General features: G+C 34.0%; 2 protein-coding genes and 1 long non-coding RNA gene across 3 annotated transcripts; 1 reads left to right on the top strand and 2 right to left on the bottom strand.

The window, feature by feature from the left end:
• Positions 1-2389: 2389 nt before the first annotated feature.
• LOC106358411 (QWRF motif-containing protein 9) lies at positions 2390-5228 on the bottom strand. Its single transcript, XM_022706688.2, has 6 exons — positions 3565-5228; positions 3347-3466; positions 3119-3235; positions 2934-3023; positions 2700-2807; positions 2390-2616 (listed from the first exon to the last, which is right to left on the bottom strand). The coding sequence occupies exons 1-6, from the start codon at positions 4627-4629 to the stop codon at positions 2569-2571; spliced, it is 1548 nt and encodes a 515-aa protein (XP_022562409.2). The 5' UTR covers positions 4630-5228; the 3' UTR covers positions 2390-2568.
• Positions 5229-10785: 5557 nt separating this feature from the next.
• LOC106356517 lies at positions 10786-12101 on the bottom strand. Its single transcript, XM_048762530.1, has 2 exons — positions 11472-12101; positions 10786-11248 (listed from the first exon to the last, which is right to left on the bottom strand). Exons 1-2 carry the CDS (start codon positions 11707-11709, stop codon positions 11070-11072), a joined length of 417 nt encoding a protein of 138 aa, XP_048618487.1. The 5' UTR covers positions 11710-12101; the 3' UTR covers positions 10786-11069.
• A 224-nt stretch (positions 12102-12325) lies between these two features.
• On the top strand, positions 12326-16165 carry LOC106356515. Its single transcript, XR_001272108.3, has 6 exons — positions 12326-13668; positions 13792-13871; positions 13984-14099; positions 14177-14333; positions 14473-14525; positions 14592-16165. It is a non-coding gene; the product is annotated as an uncharacterized LOC106356515 (long non-coding RNA).
• Positions 16166-19595: the final 3430 nt, after the last annotated feature.

Below are 19595 nucleotides of genomic sequence, written 5' to 3'. Positions count from 1 at the left end.
TAACCCATGAATCCAAAGATGACTACTCACTACTCTCCATGATGAGCCCTAGAATCAAAGATGATTTGGTGCTAGTCATGATTAGTGATCAAGATAATCAAGCAATCAAAAGAGAGAAATGATCAAGATAGGATCTTTCACCTAAAAGTTCTTTTGTGGTTAGATAGAAAACAAGATTAGATCCTACAATTAGGTCTGAAGGACCTTTATAGTAGCTTAAAGTCGAACCTGGTTTAACCCAACAAACCTGGGTTAACCAAAACACAAATTGGTAATTATCTGGTCAAACACGGAAAATGTTGACTTTCTTGACTCGCAGCGGCCACGTGAAACCGCTCCGCCTAGCCGTTGGGACACTCGCAGCGGCTTCCTTGCTTCGTCATCACACCGCTGCGACAAGTACGAACGCGGCAGGGAACGGGGTATTTTCCCAGCGGTCTCGTCACACCGCTGCGTCTGGCCGCTCCCGCACTTGGTCTCCATTTCTTGAGTCTTCATCTCTCGAGCGTCTCCAGCGGCTTCGGTACACCGCTGCGTAAGGCTGCTCCCACACTTAGTCTCCGTTTCTCAGTGCTTGCAGCGGCTTCTTGAGGGGCCAAAAGGCCGCTGGGACGTCCTTATGCCGCTGGGACACTTGATCAATGCGTCTCCTTCTCGAGAATCACCCCTTTTGCCTCCAACCCATCTCTAAATGCTCCAAAGTCACCATTTGAAATCTCCACCACCTGATAAGGACATATGTAATGCAATGCAACCTAAACATATTTAAATGATATCCTAAATGGTCAACATATGCAAGAATGAATGGTTAAAACAATGCAAATTGAGAAGATATCATACTTATAGCCATGTACCGATTCTTATCCGTCTCATTGTTACCCTTGATGATAGTATCACCTAGTTCCTTTAACCTCAAGTTAATCTTTGTGTCAAGTGCCCATTGCAAATAGTTGTATCCGGAGAGATTAAGGGCAGCATAGTCTAGGTTTGAGATTTTCGACATCTGAATCACATTGTCATTCGAAATTTAGGGTTTCACAATGTGATCATGTGGCCGCAAGTCAATCAAATAAAATCGGCCACAATCAAGTCTTATTACAATCATGTTTCAATCAATCTAATCGACCATTGTGCGGATCAAACATAGTAACAAATAGATCATGCCACACGGGCATACAATTTTGTGATGCAAACAATTCAAGTTTGTAAAATCTATATGCTGGTCGATATTTAGAAACAAGACGAATGCAATTCAAATTCAGTTGCATAACTTATGCAAACAACCTTAGCCAATTCGATTTCTTATTTATGAAATTAGGGTTTTGATTTAAACAATGCTAGAAGTTGATTTTAGCAATATGTGATCAAGGTTTCAAGGCTTTTAGGATTCAAATTCAAGATTCAAATTATACAATCAATCTATCAATCCTATAACCCCAGATCATCAATCAAACAATCAAAACAAGAACCATTAAAATCGAATTCAAGTTTCTAGGGTTTAGGGTTTCGATTCCAATATTAGGGTTTCATAACTTCAGATTAGAAACAAATAAACAATCAAACATAATCTAGTTGGAATCAATTCAATTGCTAGTTATGAGATTGTTGTTTTTAGGTTATACCGATTTTAGGGTTTGATCAAGATCATAGAATTCCATAATAATGGATTAGGGTTTGATCATAACGTTCTCAGATTAACGGTATACCTTAGTCTTTGTAGGGTTGAGTCGGACCACCTAGGGAGAACGGATGGACCTCGGATGCAAGATGGATGTTGTCTGATCACTGATCGTCCGGGAACGTTCGCCGGCTGCACTCGTCTGCGAGCGGAAGCTGATTGTCGTCTGGTGCGAGCTGGTTGATCACGAACACGAGCTGGCTGAGGACGTCAGGACACGAGCAGGGAACGCCAAGGAGTTGAGCTGATCGTCGAGGTCTGAGACGGACAGGAAACGCCTTAGGGTTTAGGGTGGTCGCCGGCTGAGTTAGGGGTTTTAGGGTTTTAGGTTTTTAGCTTAGATTGCAGAAAACAATCGTGCTGATAACGTGTTGTAATTGGAAGGTTAAAGACTGAATATTTCGGTGTTATTATTTCATAATATGAGGTTCCTTATATAAGGATTACAAGAAGAGATAAATAGATTTAGTACAAATTCTAATCTTACTAGAAGGATAACTACTAAATACATAAATGGAAAGATTACATCTATTAGGAAAAGGGTTTCCTTTTCTCTAAGCTTGTGGCCACCTCTCTCTCTCTTGTAGGACATGCGGCTGCTCTCTCTCCTCTCTCTAGGGTTTTGGTTATCTCTCTTGGCATGGGCCGGTTTATGGACCGGACCGGTTATGGACATTCATTACTTGATTTATAACAAAACAATATTAAATCTATAAAAAGAAAAATAGCAATAGCAATAAAAAAGATCAAACATTTACAATCTGGTTTCTTGTGGTTAAAGGGAGTTTGACATCTCTATTTGAATGAGATGATCGAGCTCCTTACATTCTCTTCCCATACCGTAGTAGCTTTCTTACTTACACTTGGTTTTGTTCAGTAACTTTGACAGCTTAGTACTGTAGTTGCATAGCCTGTGTCTCCAAACTGCATTCCTTTACCTGCAGATTCGAAGAATAAGATCACCAAAATCTCTTACTTTGATAACGGTTCATATTAGCGCGACAGAAATTGATGATGTCACCTGTAGAGCAGAGATTGTGTTTAGGAGTTCTCTGGAAACGTCAAGCATCTTTTTCTCCTTGATATTCACACGAGCAAGTTCTGCTGCCAAGCAACTTATTTTCCCTACCTGAGAAAAACGGCTCTCAGTTTTTAGTATACATATACGGATAAAACCCAATAAATGTCAAATACATTCCTCTACTCACTCCTTGCTAAAATAAACAAATACAAAGAGAAAATCAAAATGGGTCACCTTTGGCAGCAAGAGGCATATGGAAGAAGCCATTGCCTGCATAACATCAACTGCTGAAGAAATGGCATCTTTAACACTTTGTCCATTTACCTGCATATGATAGAGTCAGTCATCAGCACGCATCATCACATACGCTTAATATAGCACTTAGGAGAGAAAATGCGTTTTGAGTAGAAAAGACAAACCTTTGCCACGCAATCAACAGGTAGACAAAGCGTGCTGCCTTTCAACCCTTGTGCAGCTCCTACTAAAGAACTCACATAATCCCTCTCTACAACAAGCCACTCTTCTAGATTTCCCATCTTCACACATTAAAAAAAGAGACATACGCTTCTTGTCAATTTCAAGAAACTTCAAAGAGGTCCCAAAAGAAACAAGAAAATAGAAACAACTATTAAGGCGGATTAACTTACCTGCCCACTGAGAATATATATCAATTTCAAATTCAGCTTAAGGCGCTGCATTTCGATTCTTTTCGCTCTGACGGAATCATACAGCTTAGAGATGCTTATCCATGAGTTGTACAATCTTTTCTGCAATAATATTAAACAGGGCACCATCAGTACCCATGCATTGAAAACACTTATTATGCTAATAATCTCTAATCAATTTTTTAAAAGGATTTGCCAACCTCTGTTGTCATCTTTTGTACAGAGAAAACAGCACTTGCTCGTGCATTAGCAAATCGCCACTGGAGCAGCCTATTATGGAAGAGCTTTAACAAGTGAGCATCATCTGCAAAACCACCATTCTCTCTGCTCTTACCATCCACAGCAAAACTCAGAGTGAAAGATGTGTTATGACTCTGCGAGCTTCTCACTCTTAGTGGGCTCATCATATTCCTCCCTGAAGGACTAATCCCTCTTGGATGAACCACGCCTCTCGAAGAGCTTAGTCCCCTAGCGATGCTGGCTCCCCTAGGACTTGAAGCAGTTGGAGTCATACCAAACATCCTCCTAGGTGAAGCAGCAGGTCGAGTAATCTGCTCACGCTTTGGAATCATCGTGGTGGATACTACTTTAGAAGGCAATACAAGACTATCCACAGAGATCTTCCTCGTTTTAGTAGGGATCATCGAATTGGACGAATTCTGCAGAGCTCTAGCTATGCTATTGCAAGATCCTTTTGGTTCCTTACTCGTATCGGTGAAGTCTACGCTTCTACTAAGACAATTAGGTTGGAGAGACCTAGGCCATTGATCAGAGAGCTTCGACTTCTCTTCCTTAGTCGTCTTCCTCTTCTCAACCGTTCCTCCTATCCGTGGAGTACACGGCGGCGATGGATATAGCTTTGAACTGTTCTCATTCGCTTGAAACGAGGCGAACAAGCTTCTCCCAGAAGTCAACAACATTCTCTCCGCTACAGAAACCTCTCCACCTCCAACTCCACCTCCTCGTCGATCCAACGTGTCACGGCGTGAAGGTGCCACCGGCTGCCTCACCCCCGTCGATTGCGGCGGGTTTGTAACCACTGAAGGAGTCGCCGGTCGGTTCGTTCTTGTAACGTTCGGTGATTGACATCTCTTGGCCGTGGAGTACGGTGATGACTGGAATAAAGAAGAAGAGGTTGTCTCCAGGTACCGCGAAGCTACATCTCGCCTTTGTGGGGGGCGATGAGCAACGGCGCTCGGCAGTTCCAACGGCGTAGCTTTGCTCTGCTTAGGTCTGGCGTTGAAAGAAGGAGTCATCTCCGACATTGGTAAAGCTGAGTCGCATAATGTGAGGAATTAAGGAGATTTGTATAGGGAAACGGTTTTGATTGTATATGGAAAGTGAGTGGATTGTGGAGTGTTAAGTACAAATCTGCGGCGAGAGAATAGAGTGTGTGGGGAAGGAGATTGTTACGCCGGTTTCCTGCGAGAGGGCATAACTGTCGTCGTCTCCTCCTCGTACCTCGCTTTTTGCCTTCCATTTTTCGACTGACTCATTCTTTTACTTTTATTCCATCCAAACTATATTTATCTCGATTGTTTCCCTAACAATATAAAAGTATGGACGGGTGACAAAGATTTTATTTAGTAGTTCTGTACAGATACTGTATACAACATATGTATATTTCACGTATATATTAAAATAATTAAATAAAGTCTTTAAAGTACATTTAAATATATAACCATCACATGTTCTATCCGGCCTGCTTCCCGACTGTCGGGCTTATGACTCTGGGTAGTGGTGATTTTTTTAATACCCTACACCGACTTAGTCTCCGGGAAGTGGTGGTTCCAACAGCACCGTCTTCGTTGGCTTTTTTTTGGGATGTTCCGGTTTTGCTCTCCGATCTATGCTTCTTCTCTTCATATGCTCAATCCACTTTTGATCCGAGTCTTTATGTTTTCTTTTTTCTCTTTGGTAAAGGCTCGAGGGTCCAAAGTTATTTTATGTATAGTTTGGGCTTTTTACCACTTTGTTTTTTGTTGTTGGGCATGTTGGGTTTGGTTTTTTTATAAAATATCAAGTGACAAAGAAAAAGATGATAAATAAATTTATGATAAAATATTTACAATAATGTGCTTGCATTTTAAAATTTATATTTTATAAAAAATATAAATATGGTTATAAAAATAAATCATACTTTATAAATACAAACAAGTAGTTATTTTAAATGGTATGATTTTATAAAAAAATATAAGTAGGAAAAACAGTAAACATATTTTAATGCAGTTTTTCACAAAATAAATTTATATAATTAAATAAAAGTATTTATTTTTAAATTATTGTTAAAACAAATTAAATTATTAATACAGATTTGCCCATAACACGAGTATAGAATCTAGTGATTGTAAAAGTTGCGAAGAGGAACGCAGTTACTTGGAAGGCAAAAAAAATTGATACCAAATGGATATGGATTGACACAAAGACGGAGGCGATTGCTACACGTTTTTTTTCATGTAGCTTTCCACATATGTGAAGCTCAGCAACGCATGGATCTGTAGAACAAACTTCACAAAGGTAGAAAGTGTACGAGATGAAATAATGCAAAATAAAATTGATAAACAAAATAAAGCAAATAAAATTTATAACCTTCACAAAATAAAATAATTTTATAAATTTTTATATTTATTATATATATAGCTATTATACTGTTTTATAACCTAAGTTAAATAATGCAAAATAAAATTGATAAACAAAGTTGTAAAACTATATAATTAAAATTTTTTTAACTTGTTTCAAGCCTTTAAATAAATATTACATTACACTGTATTATAATTTAAAAATTAAAATCTTTTTGTTCTTTTCATTTGTTTGGGGACTATTATTAGTAAATGATCAGTTTTGGTTTTAAAATTTTAAACTTTTGTTATTAAATTTAGTTTACTTATCTTAACTTACTTTTGCTTATATTTTTCATTTTTATTTCATTTTTCAAATTATATTTTTCATATATCTTCAAAACCTAGAACAACTAACAATGTATCTTTGACAAAGGTACCGAAAACCCGAAAAATACTAGATTTTTATCCAAAATCTATTTAAATATCTGAACCATATTTTTGAATAGGCCTTGGTTTCGGGTCTTTGAACGGGGTTCGGGCTGATTCCATTCGGATCTGCATCCTTCAGTCCTAGACATTTGGACCCAACTATGTATCTGAATATTGTTGGTTCAGATTCGGGTCAGTACATCAAGCATCTATCATCTACTTTTATCTCTTGTTCTTTAGTTTTATTGGTAGGCACTTTAATTATCTAGTTGATTCTATCGTTAAAGAAAGCTTGCATGTAAACTCTCCTCGTGGCTAGAGGAGTGAACTGCTCTTATACTTTCGTTTAATATAACTTTCGGTGTTTAAAAAAATGTAAGTAATGGAATTATTTTTTAAAGTGATACACATTATAAAATAAATATATAGCTCTATTGAAATGGTGTCAAATAAACTAATAAACATATCACTTTTTATAATTGATGCTTAATTTTTATTTGTCGTCAGTTGATGCTTAATTAGATATATATGTATTTATCATTTATGAATAAGAATTTAGAATAGAATAATTTAATTTTGTGATATAATTTAAGTGATACAGTTCACTTTTTTGTAGTGTAGTGAAAACTATGTATGTTATAATAAATTTTAAATCATGTTAATTTTTTTAATAAAACTATTTCATAAATCCTGGTTAAATAACTACACGAACACATTTGCAAAAAAAAAAAAAATCTTAAATAATGTTCTATATAAAATCAATGCGACTTGTGTATCATTAGGAGAAATGTCAACCCAGAAAAGAGAAAAGCCATCACATCATCACACAATACTTGTTCATTACTCCTTCGAAGCTGCCCTTTAAATAAACCCAAAAGCAGCCGACACATATGCAACAAACACAGAGTACATGAACACCTTATTTGGACATCGGTATCTAATTAATACGTTTAGACATCAGTATCTAACCAATTGATCCTGACATTTCATCTTTTTTCCGTGACCGTGGATCCATTGGCTGAAAATTACTATTTAATAAAGATAATTTTTTATTGGCCACAAATGCTATGTTTCATCTGTTCAGTGGAATAGGCATGTCTTCTTACTTTTTTTCCAAACGGAACTTTTTTTTTTTTCTTAACGAAAAGAAAGGTTCGAACTCAGGTTACTCAATTTAAGGAACTATTAAAAATGTCATTTTGGTATCACTTTTATCATTCTGTTTAAATTTTCAATGACTTGTCATTGGATTATCAAGAAAGTGGCTTTTTAATCCTCCGATCATTCGTTTGAATATTTTGACATTTTTACAGGAATTAAGAAATTAATAAAACAAGAAACTTTTCAAAACATATTTTCTTTCATCGTTTTCGACTATTAATAAACCAAGTATTTGTGATGGAAAATTTTATTTAAGTTATATATATATATATATATAGAGCATATAAATTATTTGAAAATGATATTTATTTTATATCAGGAGGTTAATTTCAAAATATGTATATTAAAACAGAAGGAAATGTACAGAAAATCTAAACATATGATATTAATGTTATTTAAGGTGTGTAACTTGGGAGGTGTTGTAATGGAAATTAAAACTATCAAGTTTTTTTATCAAACGATTAATCTATTACTTAATCATAATAAAGTGGTCGCATAAACCAGATGAGAATAAAAAAATAAATATATTATAAATCCTTATGATACGTGCTCGCTATCTTAGCCGATGTATATGAAGTGTTATTCTCAGAATGAGGAAAATAAACAATAGAGAACTCTTCACAACTACTCTTGAATCTTGATAGCTCCTTCAATTCTGTTGAAAAACTTGGCCACCTATATGGTTCTTACACCATCGATATTAGGTCCCTCCAATCAGTACCAAAGTGATGGCATGTCGACAATTGTATCATGCATTCCATAGCCCAATAGAGAGCCTCAAGTTCCGAATGTAACGACGACATGCTTCTACTTTGAGTTTTAGCTCACAAAAGTTGTAATTTCCCTATAGAGTTCTTCCATGCCCAACCATAACGACTAATGAGTGAATCATGTGTTCGTGATCCATCAACCATACAAATATAACATGAGCTTGCGGCCTGGATATATGATTGATTTTGACTTTCCCCATGTAACTATGTCATTATACTATTAGCATCAAACCAAGCTTGGCATTATGTTTCCGTGTGTCAAACAGTCTCCAGGGGGTCCATGTTTCCTCTGAACAATTAATCATTTTGTGACTTTCCAATAAACCAGATTATCCTTGTGTATGGATATCTATCCATACGTAGGTTAACAATATTGTTCTTACGCTAGAAGAGATAATCGATATTTGTGTATGACTCGAACCATACCAACGGGGGAAGGTGTTTTTGCTAAAGCCCATGTTTTTGGCGCTGGGTACATTCAAAAATAGCATGATTAATGGTTTCTTCATCTGTTTTTCATTTGAAACAATGATTATCACATCTCAAATAACAACGTTTAAAACATGGTTACCGCTAAATGTCTTGAAATGATTTACCAAATAAGATGACAAATTTTAGATAGTGCTTTAATTTTCGAAGCAAAATCTTGAAATTTTGTGATACTAGGTTCTGAATATATCATTTCTTCTTCCTTGGTAAAAATATTATTAGCATCCCAATAACCTGACTTAAGTGTATACATGTCATTTTTCGCATAACTCTAGAAAAAAACTATCTCAATGTAGAAATTGACTATGGCTAGGGACTGTATCAAAAGGATATCGTCATGGGCAACATAGTTTTCCAATAACTCCATATTTCATCTTCTCGGCTCCCCAAACAAAGGTCGCTCACCAACATCATATGATGTACCACATGAGCAGAAGATATTCCATGTCTTGCTAGAATTGTTGGTATCCATGAAGCCTCTCAAATCCTAATCTCATCCCTTGAATAATTTTTTTGTCTAATTCCCATAGATATTAACCATGGGAGTTAAATCATCATTTACAGTATCCCAATATTTTGTTAGTCAATTTTTAATAAACTCTTTTATTAGTAATTCTTTTGAGAAATATATATTGGAACTTATTGTTGTAAATTTTTTATATTCTATGCGTATTAAAAACTTATTTTTTTATTATTAATATAATTTAATGTTTTCTTTGTTTTAATAAATACTTCTTATCTTATTATTTATAAGTTTATATTTTTAATTATTTTATTAATCGTTCTACATTTTATACATCAAAAAATTTACCAGTCACCAATTTTAATTAATTGACAATTCTTATTTACTGCAAACTTACCGCATAATTATACACTATTTATCATTAGGGATGTCAAAATGAGTTACAACTCATGAGCTGGCCCAGCTCAGCTTGATTTTTCATGAGCATGAGTTCTGTTTTATATGCTCATTTAATAAATGAGCTTAGTGATCAAGATTAAATTAGATTAAGAGTTATATGAGGATCTTTAATAAACTTAGTTAACTCATGAATTTGGTCATTTTTATACTATATATGCATATATATGAATGACTTCTATTTTTCTTATGTAAAAAAAGATAGTTTCTATATTAATCATATTTATATCTAAAATTAAAATGTAAAATCAAAAAGTTTAATATATATATAAAAATGTAAAAGAATATTGATATCAATCCTCATATCATTATCTTTAGAACTAAAATGTAAAACAAAATATTCCTAAGACTCTCATGCGTGATATATATTTTTATGATTTGAATAGATGAAGACTTTGAAGATGAATCATCTCAAGACTCTTATGTAGATAGATTTTTGGATCACTAATTTAGCTTTGATTTAATTTATTATTAGGTATTGGTTTTATTCAATATTTAATATTAATGTTTTGGATTTTTAATATTTAAATCTTAAAGTTTATTATAAAAATTATTTTATTCTATTTTATTTATAATTATTGTGGTACGATTTTTTTTATATATTTGATCGCGAGTTAGCTCATTTAACTCATGATTTAGATGATCTGAGTACAAGTTTACGTATTGAAATTTATAAAATAAATGAGTTGAATTGAGTTAGCTCATAAAAGACCCTAACTCATTATAAATTGAGCTAAGTTGACCGAGGTAACTCATTCTGACACCCCTATTTATCACTTTACTTTTACTGCAAATTACATACCAATCAGAGACTGAATTCATTGACCAAGAAGTAGAGCTTTGCAGTTTGTCCGCTATTAAGAAAGCCCAAAGCTATTTTGGTGTCATGGAGAATAGCCCTCCTAAGTAGTAATGAAAGAAAATCATGTTTTGCAATTGCATCTTTCATTAATATAGCCATTTCAAATATAAGCTTTAAGTTTTTCAAATAGGAAATGGGAATTAGCCATTTCAGATGGCAAAAACAGTATGACTTTATGAGCCATACCAATATGAGTTCAAAGTTGTTCTTCTAATGTAAATGGGTGAAACTCAGAAGAAAAAAAAACTTATTGATGAACATAGTAATATTAGACTATGAGAAGCATTTCTATCATACATACAACAACACTCATGTGATGATGACACTTATAGATATTTAGATAACTTACAGAGAGGCATGCCATGTAAATATAACAGCTAAAACTGTACAACCTCGGAGTTTATTCTTTTGCGAAATTTGTCGATAACCTCACCAACTTGCAGGGGACCCGTCAAGGCTCTCACAAATTACAAGTATGGTTTTGGAAAGTTTTTAGGTTATATATATTGTATAATCAGAATCTTTGGCAAAGATATGAACCGAAGAGATTCCAACAAGCTTTCTTCCTTTGTTTGATTCGTGCAACACGTGTTGGTGTTGGTGTCGGATCTTCAATCTTGTGTAACAGATTCCACATGATGTGTACGTCTTCGTACTCGCAAGAACTCACGTCGTTTTGTAACCTCAAGAGTCCTGCAACACACAAGAAGACCCATCACTCAATTATTTGCCCAAAACAACCTTTTTTTTTATATATGACCCATTTCTTAATTTCAATCCAAAATCAAAAACAAGATTCTGAATTTTAATCTTATATTATTAACAAATCAAAGAGTCTCTTTAGCTTAATCAAAAAGAGACAAATAGAGTCCTAAGCTGTCGGGGAAGGGACGGTGGAGTGAGGATTGGAGCTTACCACTGTGGCGTAATCCGACGCGAACGGTAAAACGATTCCAGATTCGCCGGGTAGGGAAAGCCATCGTGTTCCACCACTCTCTCCATCTCAGGCCGGCCATTTGAGCAAGCGAGGAGAGAGAGAAAAGAAGAGAGGATAGACTGTACAACAAACCCAACTCCCAAAAACTGACGTTACAACCAATAGCTTCAAAATTAAATAGACGGAAAGAGGGATGTTCTTTTATAATTGGTCTCATTTTAACGAATTAATATCAGCCGTTTCTATGTTTTATTCTAATTAAATAAAATATCGTATGAATAATTATATATTTAATAAATTGTGCAAAGACTTTTGGGTCTTTCTCTTCCTCTTTCGGATATATCATATAATAGAAATTCAATTAAATTTCTTATCCTCTTCGATCCAATTAAATATAAAAAAATAATAGTATTAATTTAATGAAAAAAATTTTAGTTTATATGATTAAAATTACTTTTACAATAACTGAAAATTTGGAATTAATACGATATCTAGATTTTAACGAAAATACCTAAAATTTAAGTGATTTCAAAAACAGATTATACATCAAAAAGATGATCCATAAAAAGTAATCACATATATATTATTCAAAAAATATGGTACATGTTTTGAGCCAGGCCTACTTTAATAAACTAGTAGTAGTTTAAAGTTAAAAGCTTGGAAGAGAAAAGTTGGAGAGGTGGCCAACTTGTCGAACTAACTTCGTCTTTATGCTTTCGGCATCCTGATGTCATAAACCTCAACTAGATTTGTGCCACGTATTGGAGAATCAATATGGGCCCTTCTTCGAGTGCTTTTGATTACGACGTTTATGTAAAACTGTCGGTAGGGCTTAATTGTCCCCACGTGGAAATCTACTGATGGCTTCTGATTTCAAAATTGTTGGTTATTTATTCATTTTCGGTGGAGAAATAAGGAAAACAAATATCTAATGTTTTTTTTAATTCAGCAAATATCTCTTGTTCAAATCTAACAATAATAAAAATTGGATATACTCAACAGAAAAGTTGTCCACATCACCTACAAAAATCTGCCAATGAAAAAATGTTGTTTTGCCACATCAATCATGTTACTCAAAAACTGCATTAAAACATTTCGATTGAACCCATAAAAAAATTGCATTAAAACATTTAGATTGAACCCATAGTAACTAGACTAATCTCTATTGGTCCTCAAAACCCAATCAAAAATAATTTAGTACGGCCCTAGAAATAAATCTATACGGGACCCATATGAACTCTATTGCACTTTAACCTAATTTCGTCGCAAGCTTCCTGTCTTTCGCTTCTTCTTCATCGTTACAACTTACAACTTTCTGCATTTTCTTCCGTTTCTCTACTTTTGATCATTTATTCCTCTTCTTTAATCCCATCTACGTGAGCAATGATATCCTTTCAACTTCCTCTCTTTCTCCAACTACATAAACCCATCTGTCTGTTGAAGTTTTTTTACCGAACCAAATTCTACAACCTTCGTTCCCCAAAAACAATCGATGGGCATGAAATTGGTTCAAACCTCCGGCAAGTCTCCGGTTGCTTTATATGTCAACGACGTTGGATAATGGGAGTCATACTAATCTCAACGGGTCCATCAGCATTGGAACTATACTTCTGTTTGATCCATTTCTGGGAGGCCGGAACCGGTTCGAAAGGTGGAGCTCTTATTGGCTTAGAGCTTCTCATCATCGCCGAACAGGTCTGAGTGTTTACCTCCACAGTTTCATTACAGTAAAAATTATCATAGTTATGCAGATTACTTGACAAAATCATATACCTTCTCAAGTATAATTTCAGTTTTGTTTAATACAGGTATAAATTATTTTTATACCAAAACTATAAAGCCTAGATTTTTACTATGCTGATATAAGTGAAAAAAAATCAATGAAAAAAACCCAATGATTCGAAAATGCCGAATGAAAAATTTGGTTGTAATAGATGCTCAATATAAAAGAAAAAACTTATATTATTAACGGGTCTGGCGTTTTTGTTTTCGGACATGCCACTCTGATCCAAGCGTTCATCTCATCACATCGTGCTCCACGGTACGAGCTTTGAGGAATTTCTACGCAACGAAAAGCAAAGAGCTACGCAGCAACAATGTTCTACAAATTCACGGCCAGTGTCGACAACTCCCGTCATCCTTTTAGTGGCGACTGTGAATCCAAATCGTATCGGTGGTAAATATTTCTTCAGTTTGCTTAACCAGCTCAATGCTTCTCTTAACATTCAGTGTTTCATAATTTATTTGAAATTATTTTTCCATCTGATTCCACGTTTTGATGTCTGACCATAAACAACAGGGACCCTTTCCTTCAGCTCAATGTCATCATCAGGTGTTTTCATCGACAAAGATTTCAACCCACAATCGACTACTTCAATTGTCAGTATTTAATGAGGCAACATGTTCATATTCTATTCGTTTGTATTTGGTATGACCACAAGTACATGTTCAGCTAACGTTAGAACCCTTTTTGGTTTGCTTATTGTGTCAGGTTGAATTATAACCCAGAGATTGCTAAGGAAGTGAATGCATAGGAGGAGGTGACTAAAGCTGGGTCGGTGACAATTGGAAAAAATATTTGCTTATATCAAGCAAGGATCGGCCAAGGTAAAATAAAATATGTATATAGCCACAAAAACCAAATCACTTAACAATGTAAATCCTTATGTTTTTGACAAATGCAGGAGGCTTTCTTGAGTGCATAGTGACAGTTGATGATGTTTAACCATGATTCTCCTTGGTATTATATCGTTTGCAGTTATTGCAAAACAGAGGCCAACAGAAGGCCCTTCTTCGTTTGTGCTCTAAATGCAGCAATGAAAACGTAACCGGGGTCAAAAAGTAATGAACTTAATGCTCAGTATTCAATAAATCGTTGGCTTGGATTGCTATTTGTTTTCTCTTATACACTGGTATCTTGATAAGATCCCTGTCTACGACAATAACGACCAGGCTGTGTTCGTTTTACTTGGTGATGCAGGCCGTGAGCTAACTGGAAAGCATGCCTCCGGATTGGTTGATAAATACTTTGAGGTAGCTTGCCATTACATTAGTCATCCTTCCAAACTCATTAAACTTAACTAAACTTTTAAATGTTAGGCTAATGGTGATCTTGGTCCTGACCATGAGATGCCTGCATGTCCCACAAGCTTTGATCGACACCATTGGTCAAACACATAGGTTCAAGGTGAAAGTTTTTGAATACAAAGGAAGGACTCAGGCTATAACAGTTATGAAGGTTGTCTCTCCCGCAGTCCTGCAACCTTTAACAGCCCCAGTTGGAATCCCACTTGCCACCACTTTTAAAGTGCCTCTATTTTCTGCAAGTTGATTAGGGTCCGTCCTTCAAAGACTGGAGACCTAGCTGATGAAGAAAACGCCAGTACAAGTACTGTGACGAAGCACAGAGAGGAAAACGTGCTAAACTTGAGTAATAGAGCATTAACCACTATCTTATAGAATGCACTCATGCGTAAGAGTGTAGCTTATCTTTTCATTTTTAATCCTGAGCTTTTGCCAAGTTTTTATATATATTTAACTATGGCTTTACATATTACATATTTGCAAGCAGATGACTTATTTGATATTTCTTAATGTTACAACTTCGTATTATCTGATGAATGTATGCTATCAAAAGACCATTATTTCTCTGTGTATTTAAATCATTTCACAAAGTTCTCCTCTATGGTTACTTAAAAGTCTCCCTTACTACAAGCTAGCAATAGTTGCGCCATTCAATATAAAAAGACCATTATTTATCTGTGTATTTTATATGATCTATAATTTATTAAAAATGTACATTTATATAATTATAAACAGGTTCGACATACATTTTAAATTGGTTTATAAAATTTTAAAAATTCTAATAAATAATTTTATAAACCTTTGTAAAATATATATAGACTCTTATAACTAATAGACTTTTAGCAAATAATCTTATAAATACTTCTAACTAGGGATGGGCGTTTGGATACCCGTTCGGGATCGGATCAGATATTTTGGATTTTCGGGTATAGAACCCGTTCGAGTATTTCTATATTTCGGGTCGGGTTTGGATTCGGTTATTTCAGGTCGGGTTCGAATATTTAGATTTTGAAAAAAATCTAAATTCTTTATTGCTTAAGTTTCTTAAATTTAAAAATATATCTTTAACTTAACTGATTTTTACTTTAATAGATAGAATGATTTAGATTTGGAGATAAAATTATATGTATATTAAAATACACTAATTTGGTTATTGTTTTGAAATTTTAGATGCAATGTTTGTTAATGGATGAAACAAGAAGCTTGACATGCCTTTAAAGTGAGTAGCAAATCATTTTGTCTGTAATTATATGTATGTTATCTGATCTTAAACTATGTGTAGCATTAATAAAAATATTTTTAAACAAAATGTATATATTAGAAATATAGTGTCAAGTATACATATGTTCGGTAATTTTCGGATATCCATTTAGGTTTGGATATCAAATTTCTCCTAATTCAATACCAGTTTCGGTATTTTGTTACTTCGGTTTGGATTTCTATTTGGGTTTTTTGGGTCAGGTTCGGATATGGGTTCGAATATCGGGTAAAATACTCAACCCTACTTTGAGCTTTGCTATTTCTCTATATTATTGTCAATCAATTTTCAAATAGTTGATAACTAATCTCAAAAGATTATATATTACTGCTAAAACAGTGATTAGTGGAAGTGTATATATCTAAAGTATCCCAAAAAATGAAAAAATTCCTTAAACAATCAGACTATTAATATCATTTTTCATGTTTGATTTAACTATATTTACCTTTAGTTTTAAAAAGGTAAATAAGCACTTATATTCTTAGGGTTGACTAATATAGACTCAGAGTTTATATTTGAGGGGTGGGATTTTGGAGTGTATAGTTTAGGATTTTCAAAAAATAAATAAAATTTTTAAAATAGTTTCAAAAAGACTTTTCGAATTACAACATAAAATTTTGGAAAAAAAACAAAAGTCTTATAAAGATTTCGAATTTAAAAACGTATAATTCGAAAAATATATAATTTTTTAATTATTTCTTTAAATAATTATTTATATTTATATAACTATAAAGTAAGGATAGAATAGTATTTTGGATTTTAATTGAAACTTCATACTTTACGTATTTGCGAAAAATATCCATTTAATAAAAGTAAACATAAATAATAGTTTTCTTAAAAAAACATAAATAATAGTACCATAATTAGATAAAACAGAATTCTCCCTAAAAAATAGGACCGATTCTTTATTTTTAATTTCATTCTTTAAATTGAGGATATTATTCATCGCCTAACAAAAATTAAGTAAATTATTCGCGCGTAGCGCGGAAAAACACTCTAGTTTTGTTAAAAAAAAAAAGACAAAAGACAACAAATAAATTTAAGAAAATTATGTTTTATTTCTTTGGCAACCATTGAAGAGGATGTTTTGTTTGAAAGCAAAATGACCTAAAACATGGCCTAAGTTCGTTCTAAAATCTTAATTATGTGGTTAACCTCAGTCAAGTTCTACCTTGCTTTTTTGACGTCATAAAACCATTATATTACTCAAACTTGAAATAATCTAGGTAACCAAACCGCAATAAAATAACTAACAAAACAAATATTTCTATGATAAGAGCAAGTATATTTAACTAAGAAATCAGCGATTCTACTTTGTTTCCGAGAAATATAGCATAACTTAAAATCATGAAATCTTCGCTCCAGTGTTTGTATTTCTTCCAACTTTGTCGAGAACTTTGGCTATGCCTTAGAATCCCGTAAAATCTTTATTAATTCTTTGTAGTCCGTCCCAAATTGCTGACACGACGATTGATGCATCATGTTTTCCATTGCCCATCGTAGAGTTTCCAGCTTCGTATACAATGTGGATTCTCTTCATCTTTGGTTTCTCATGCCCATTAGTTGTGTCCGTCCAATGATGTCTAGCCACATCTATCCACATCCACTAAAAATTGAGGTTGAGGTCCAAGAACCATTAACAAAACATATATTCTCTAAGCGTAAGGCTTGAGGCGATGCTACTGGTTTTTGGATCAAATTCAGACTTGGTTCATTTGTCGTGAACCATGCGTTGCATTCTCCTTCTGCATATCCTATCAGTTCAAGGGGGTCTCTATCAGTTCCTTTGAAGAGCTTATCATTACGTGCTTTCCAGATATACCAAATTATCCATAGATAAAAGTCCATGTTCATTTGCGAGTCTTCAATACTATTCTTTCGCAAAAGAGATAATCCATATTAGTGTAAATAATGGAAACATGGAAAATATCTGGATGAGACGATGTAGCTGCTATATATGTTGAGTTTTTTTAACAAAAAGTGTTGTGTATAGATAACATTATCTAAACTGGTAAAGAATATAAATTTTGAAATAATTGAAGTAAATAAAAAAAATAGACTAATGAACTCCTCAAGCTATTTTTGAAGAAAGTAACAAAGACTTGGGTGTCGTGGTAGCAAAGAGAGATCAACGATTACAAACGCGGGTATCGTGATAGCAAAGAAGACACATTAAACCACATGACTTGATTTTTTTTTGTTACCAAAACCACATTGTAGAACCTAAAATCTACACTATGTATTTAATAGTGATCAAGAGTTTAATCTGGGGAAGAAAAGATGATGTGGGCAATGATATCTTTAGAACACAACGATGTAATCAGATTCCAGCAGGCAAAGATGGATTTTATTGATGAATAAGATTGAATACAATAAGAGAAACGAGATTCAGTGTTACAAATGAGATCGAGTAGAGAAAAGACTTAAAGTGAAGTGAAATGAGGTCGATGTGTGTGTTAAGTTTTCTCTAGGATTTTCTCCGTGTCCTTTCTTCTTGGTCTTCGATCTTCTTTTATAATTGATCGATCCCGGGTTTCCCTCAACTCCCCGCAATCTCTGGCTCTTCGAATCGATCTGGACGTGCTAGCGTTGATTGGGCTTTTTCGTAGATTGCACGGCCTGACTTATTTAGGCCCAATCGGAGTGTTGACCGGAATTGGGTCCAACACACATGACTTAATATTCTTGAAATTACTTAACATTTTTGAAAATTAAAAATCATATGTTAAAGTTAATTAACACTCTTAAAAAAACAAGTTTACAAAAATAACATAGAATACTTCCACGGAAGTCTTCTTTCGGAAGACTTCTTAATAAGTCTTCTCGGATTAATAATTATTCCAAAATGAGTTATCAATTTCATTCAGTAGCCCCAATATTAACTAATATACATTAATTAACAAAAAATGTTAAAAATTCTTTATGATTCTAGAGAAAACGAAACATCTAATTATTTCATTTAGGTCATTTTTGCAATTGCAAATCTACAATGGAAGACTTCGAGAGAAGTCTACTCTACAACATACTTATATGGGAGTCTTATTTAGTAAATATTGCATTTTTCAAAAAAAAAACTCAAAAATACCAGAGAAGACTTACATGAGAATCTTCTTGGATAAAAAAGTTAGTTTTGGAATTGACAGAATTGTATCTTAAATTTAACTTTCTCTAGAATACTTACTTGGAAGTCGTCTCAACTGTCGGTGGAAGTTTTCTCACTGTCGGTGAAAGTTGTCTTAGGTTACTTTTGCAATTGAAAATTAGAACTTAAATATTTAATTTTAGCCAGAAGACCTCCGTGAAGTCTTCTGTCGTAACCAAAGGTTTGACCAGATTCTCGGAATAAAAAACTGGACGACTTCCAGGAAGTCTTCCACCAGAAAACTTCCAGGAAGTCTTCCACCAGAAAACTTCCAGGAAGTCTTCCACCAGAAAACTTACATGAAAGTCTTTTCTGGTTAAAATTAAATATTTAAGGTTTATTTGTCAGTTGCAGAAGTAACCTAAGACGACTTTCAGCGACAGTGAGAAGACTTCCACCGACAGTTGAGACGACTTCCCTGGAAGTCTTATGTAGAGAAGACTTGCCGGGAACTCTCTTACATAAAGTCAAGTTTCTAACACAATTCGGTCAACTAAAAAACTAACATGTTTATCCGAGAAAACTTCTCGGTAAGTCTTCTCGTTTTTTTTTGTTGATAAAGGAAAGTTGGAAGACTTCCAAAGAATTTGTCTCTAAAAACACACAAAAAGTTAATTAC

The sequence above is a fragment of the Brassica napus genome, chromosome C7 (assembly GCF_020379485.1).
Source record: "Brassica napus cultivar Da-Ae chromosome C7, Da-Ae, whole genome shotgun sequence".
Lineage (NCBI taxonomy): Eukaryota > Viridiplantae > Streptophyta > Magnoliopsida > Brassicales > Brassicaceae > Brassica > Brassica napus.
Note: the sequence above shows the minus strand (reverse complement) of the source record. Positions and strands in the feature narration are given on the sequence as shown.

Excerpts from the sequence above, each read along its gene's own strand:
- LOC106358411 (XM_022706688.2), bottom strand. The coding sequence starts at position 4,629 with ATGTCGGAGATGACTCCTTCTTTCAACGCCAGACCTAAGCAGAGCAAA. Across the intron at positions 3,236-3,346 it reads TATATATTCTCAGTGGGCAG|ATGGGAAATCTAGAAGAGTG; the intron begins GTAAGTTAATCC and ends TAATGTGTGAAG. Across the intron at positions 2,808-2,933 it reads TATGCCTCTTGCTGCCAAAG|GTAGGGAAAATAAGTTGCTT; the intron begins GTGACCCATTTT and ends CGTTTTTCTCAG.
- LOC106356517 (XM_048762530.1), bottom strand. The coding sequence starts at position 11,709 with ATGAGACCAATTATAAAAGAACATCCCTCTTTCCGTCTATTTAATTTT. Across the intron at positions 11,249-11,471 it reads CGTCGGATTACGCCACAGTG|GACTCTTGAGGTTACAAAAC; the intron begins GTAAGCTCCAAT and ends TGTGTGTTGCAG.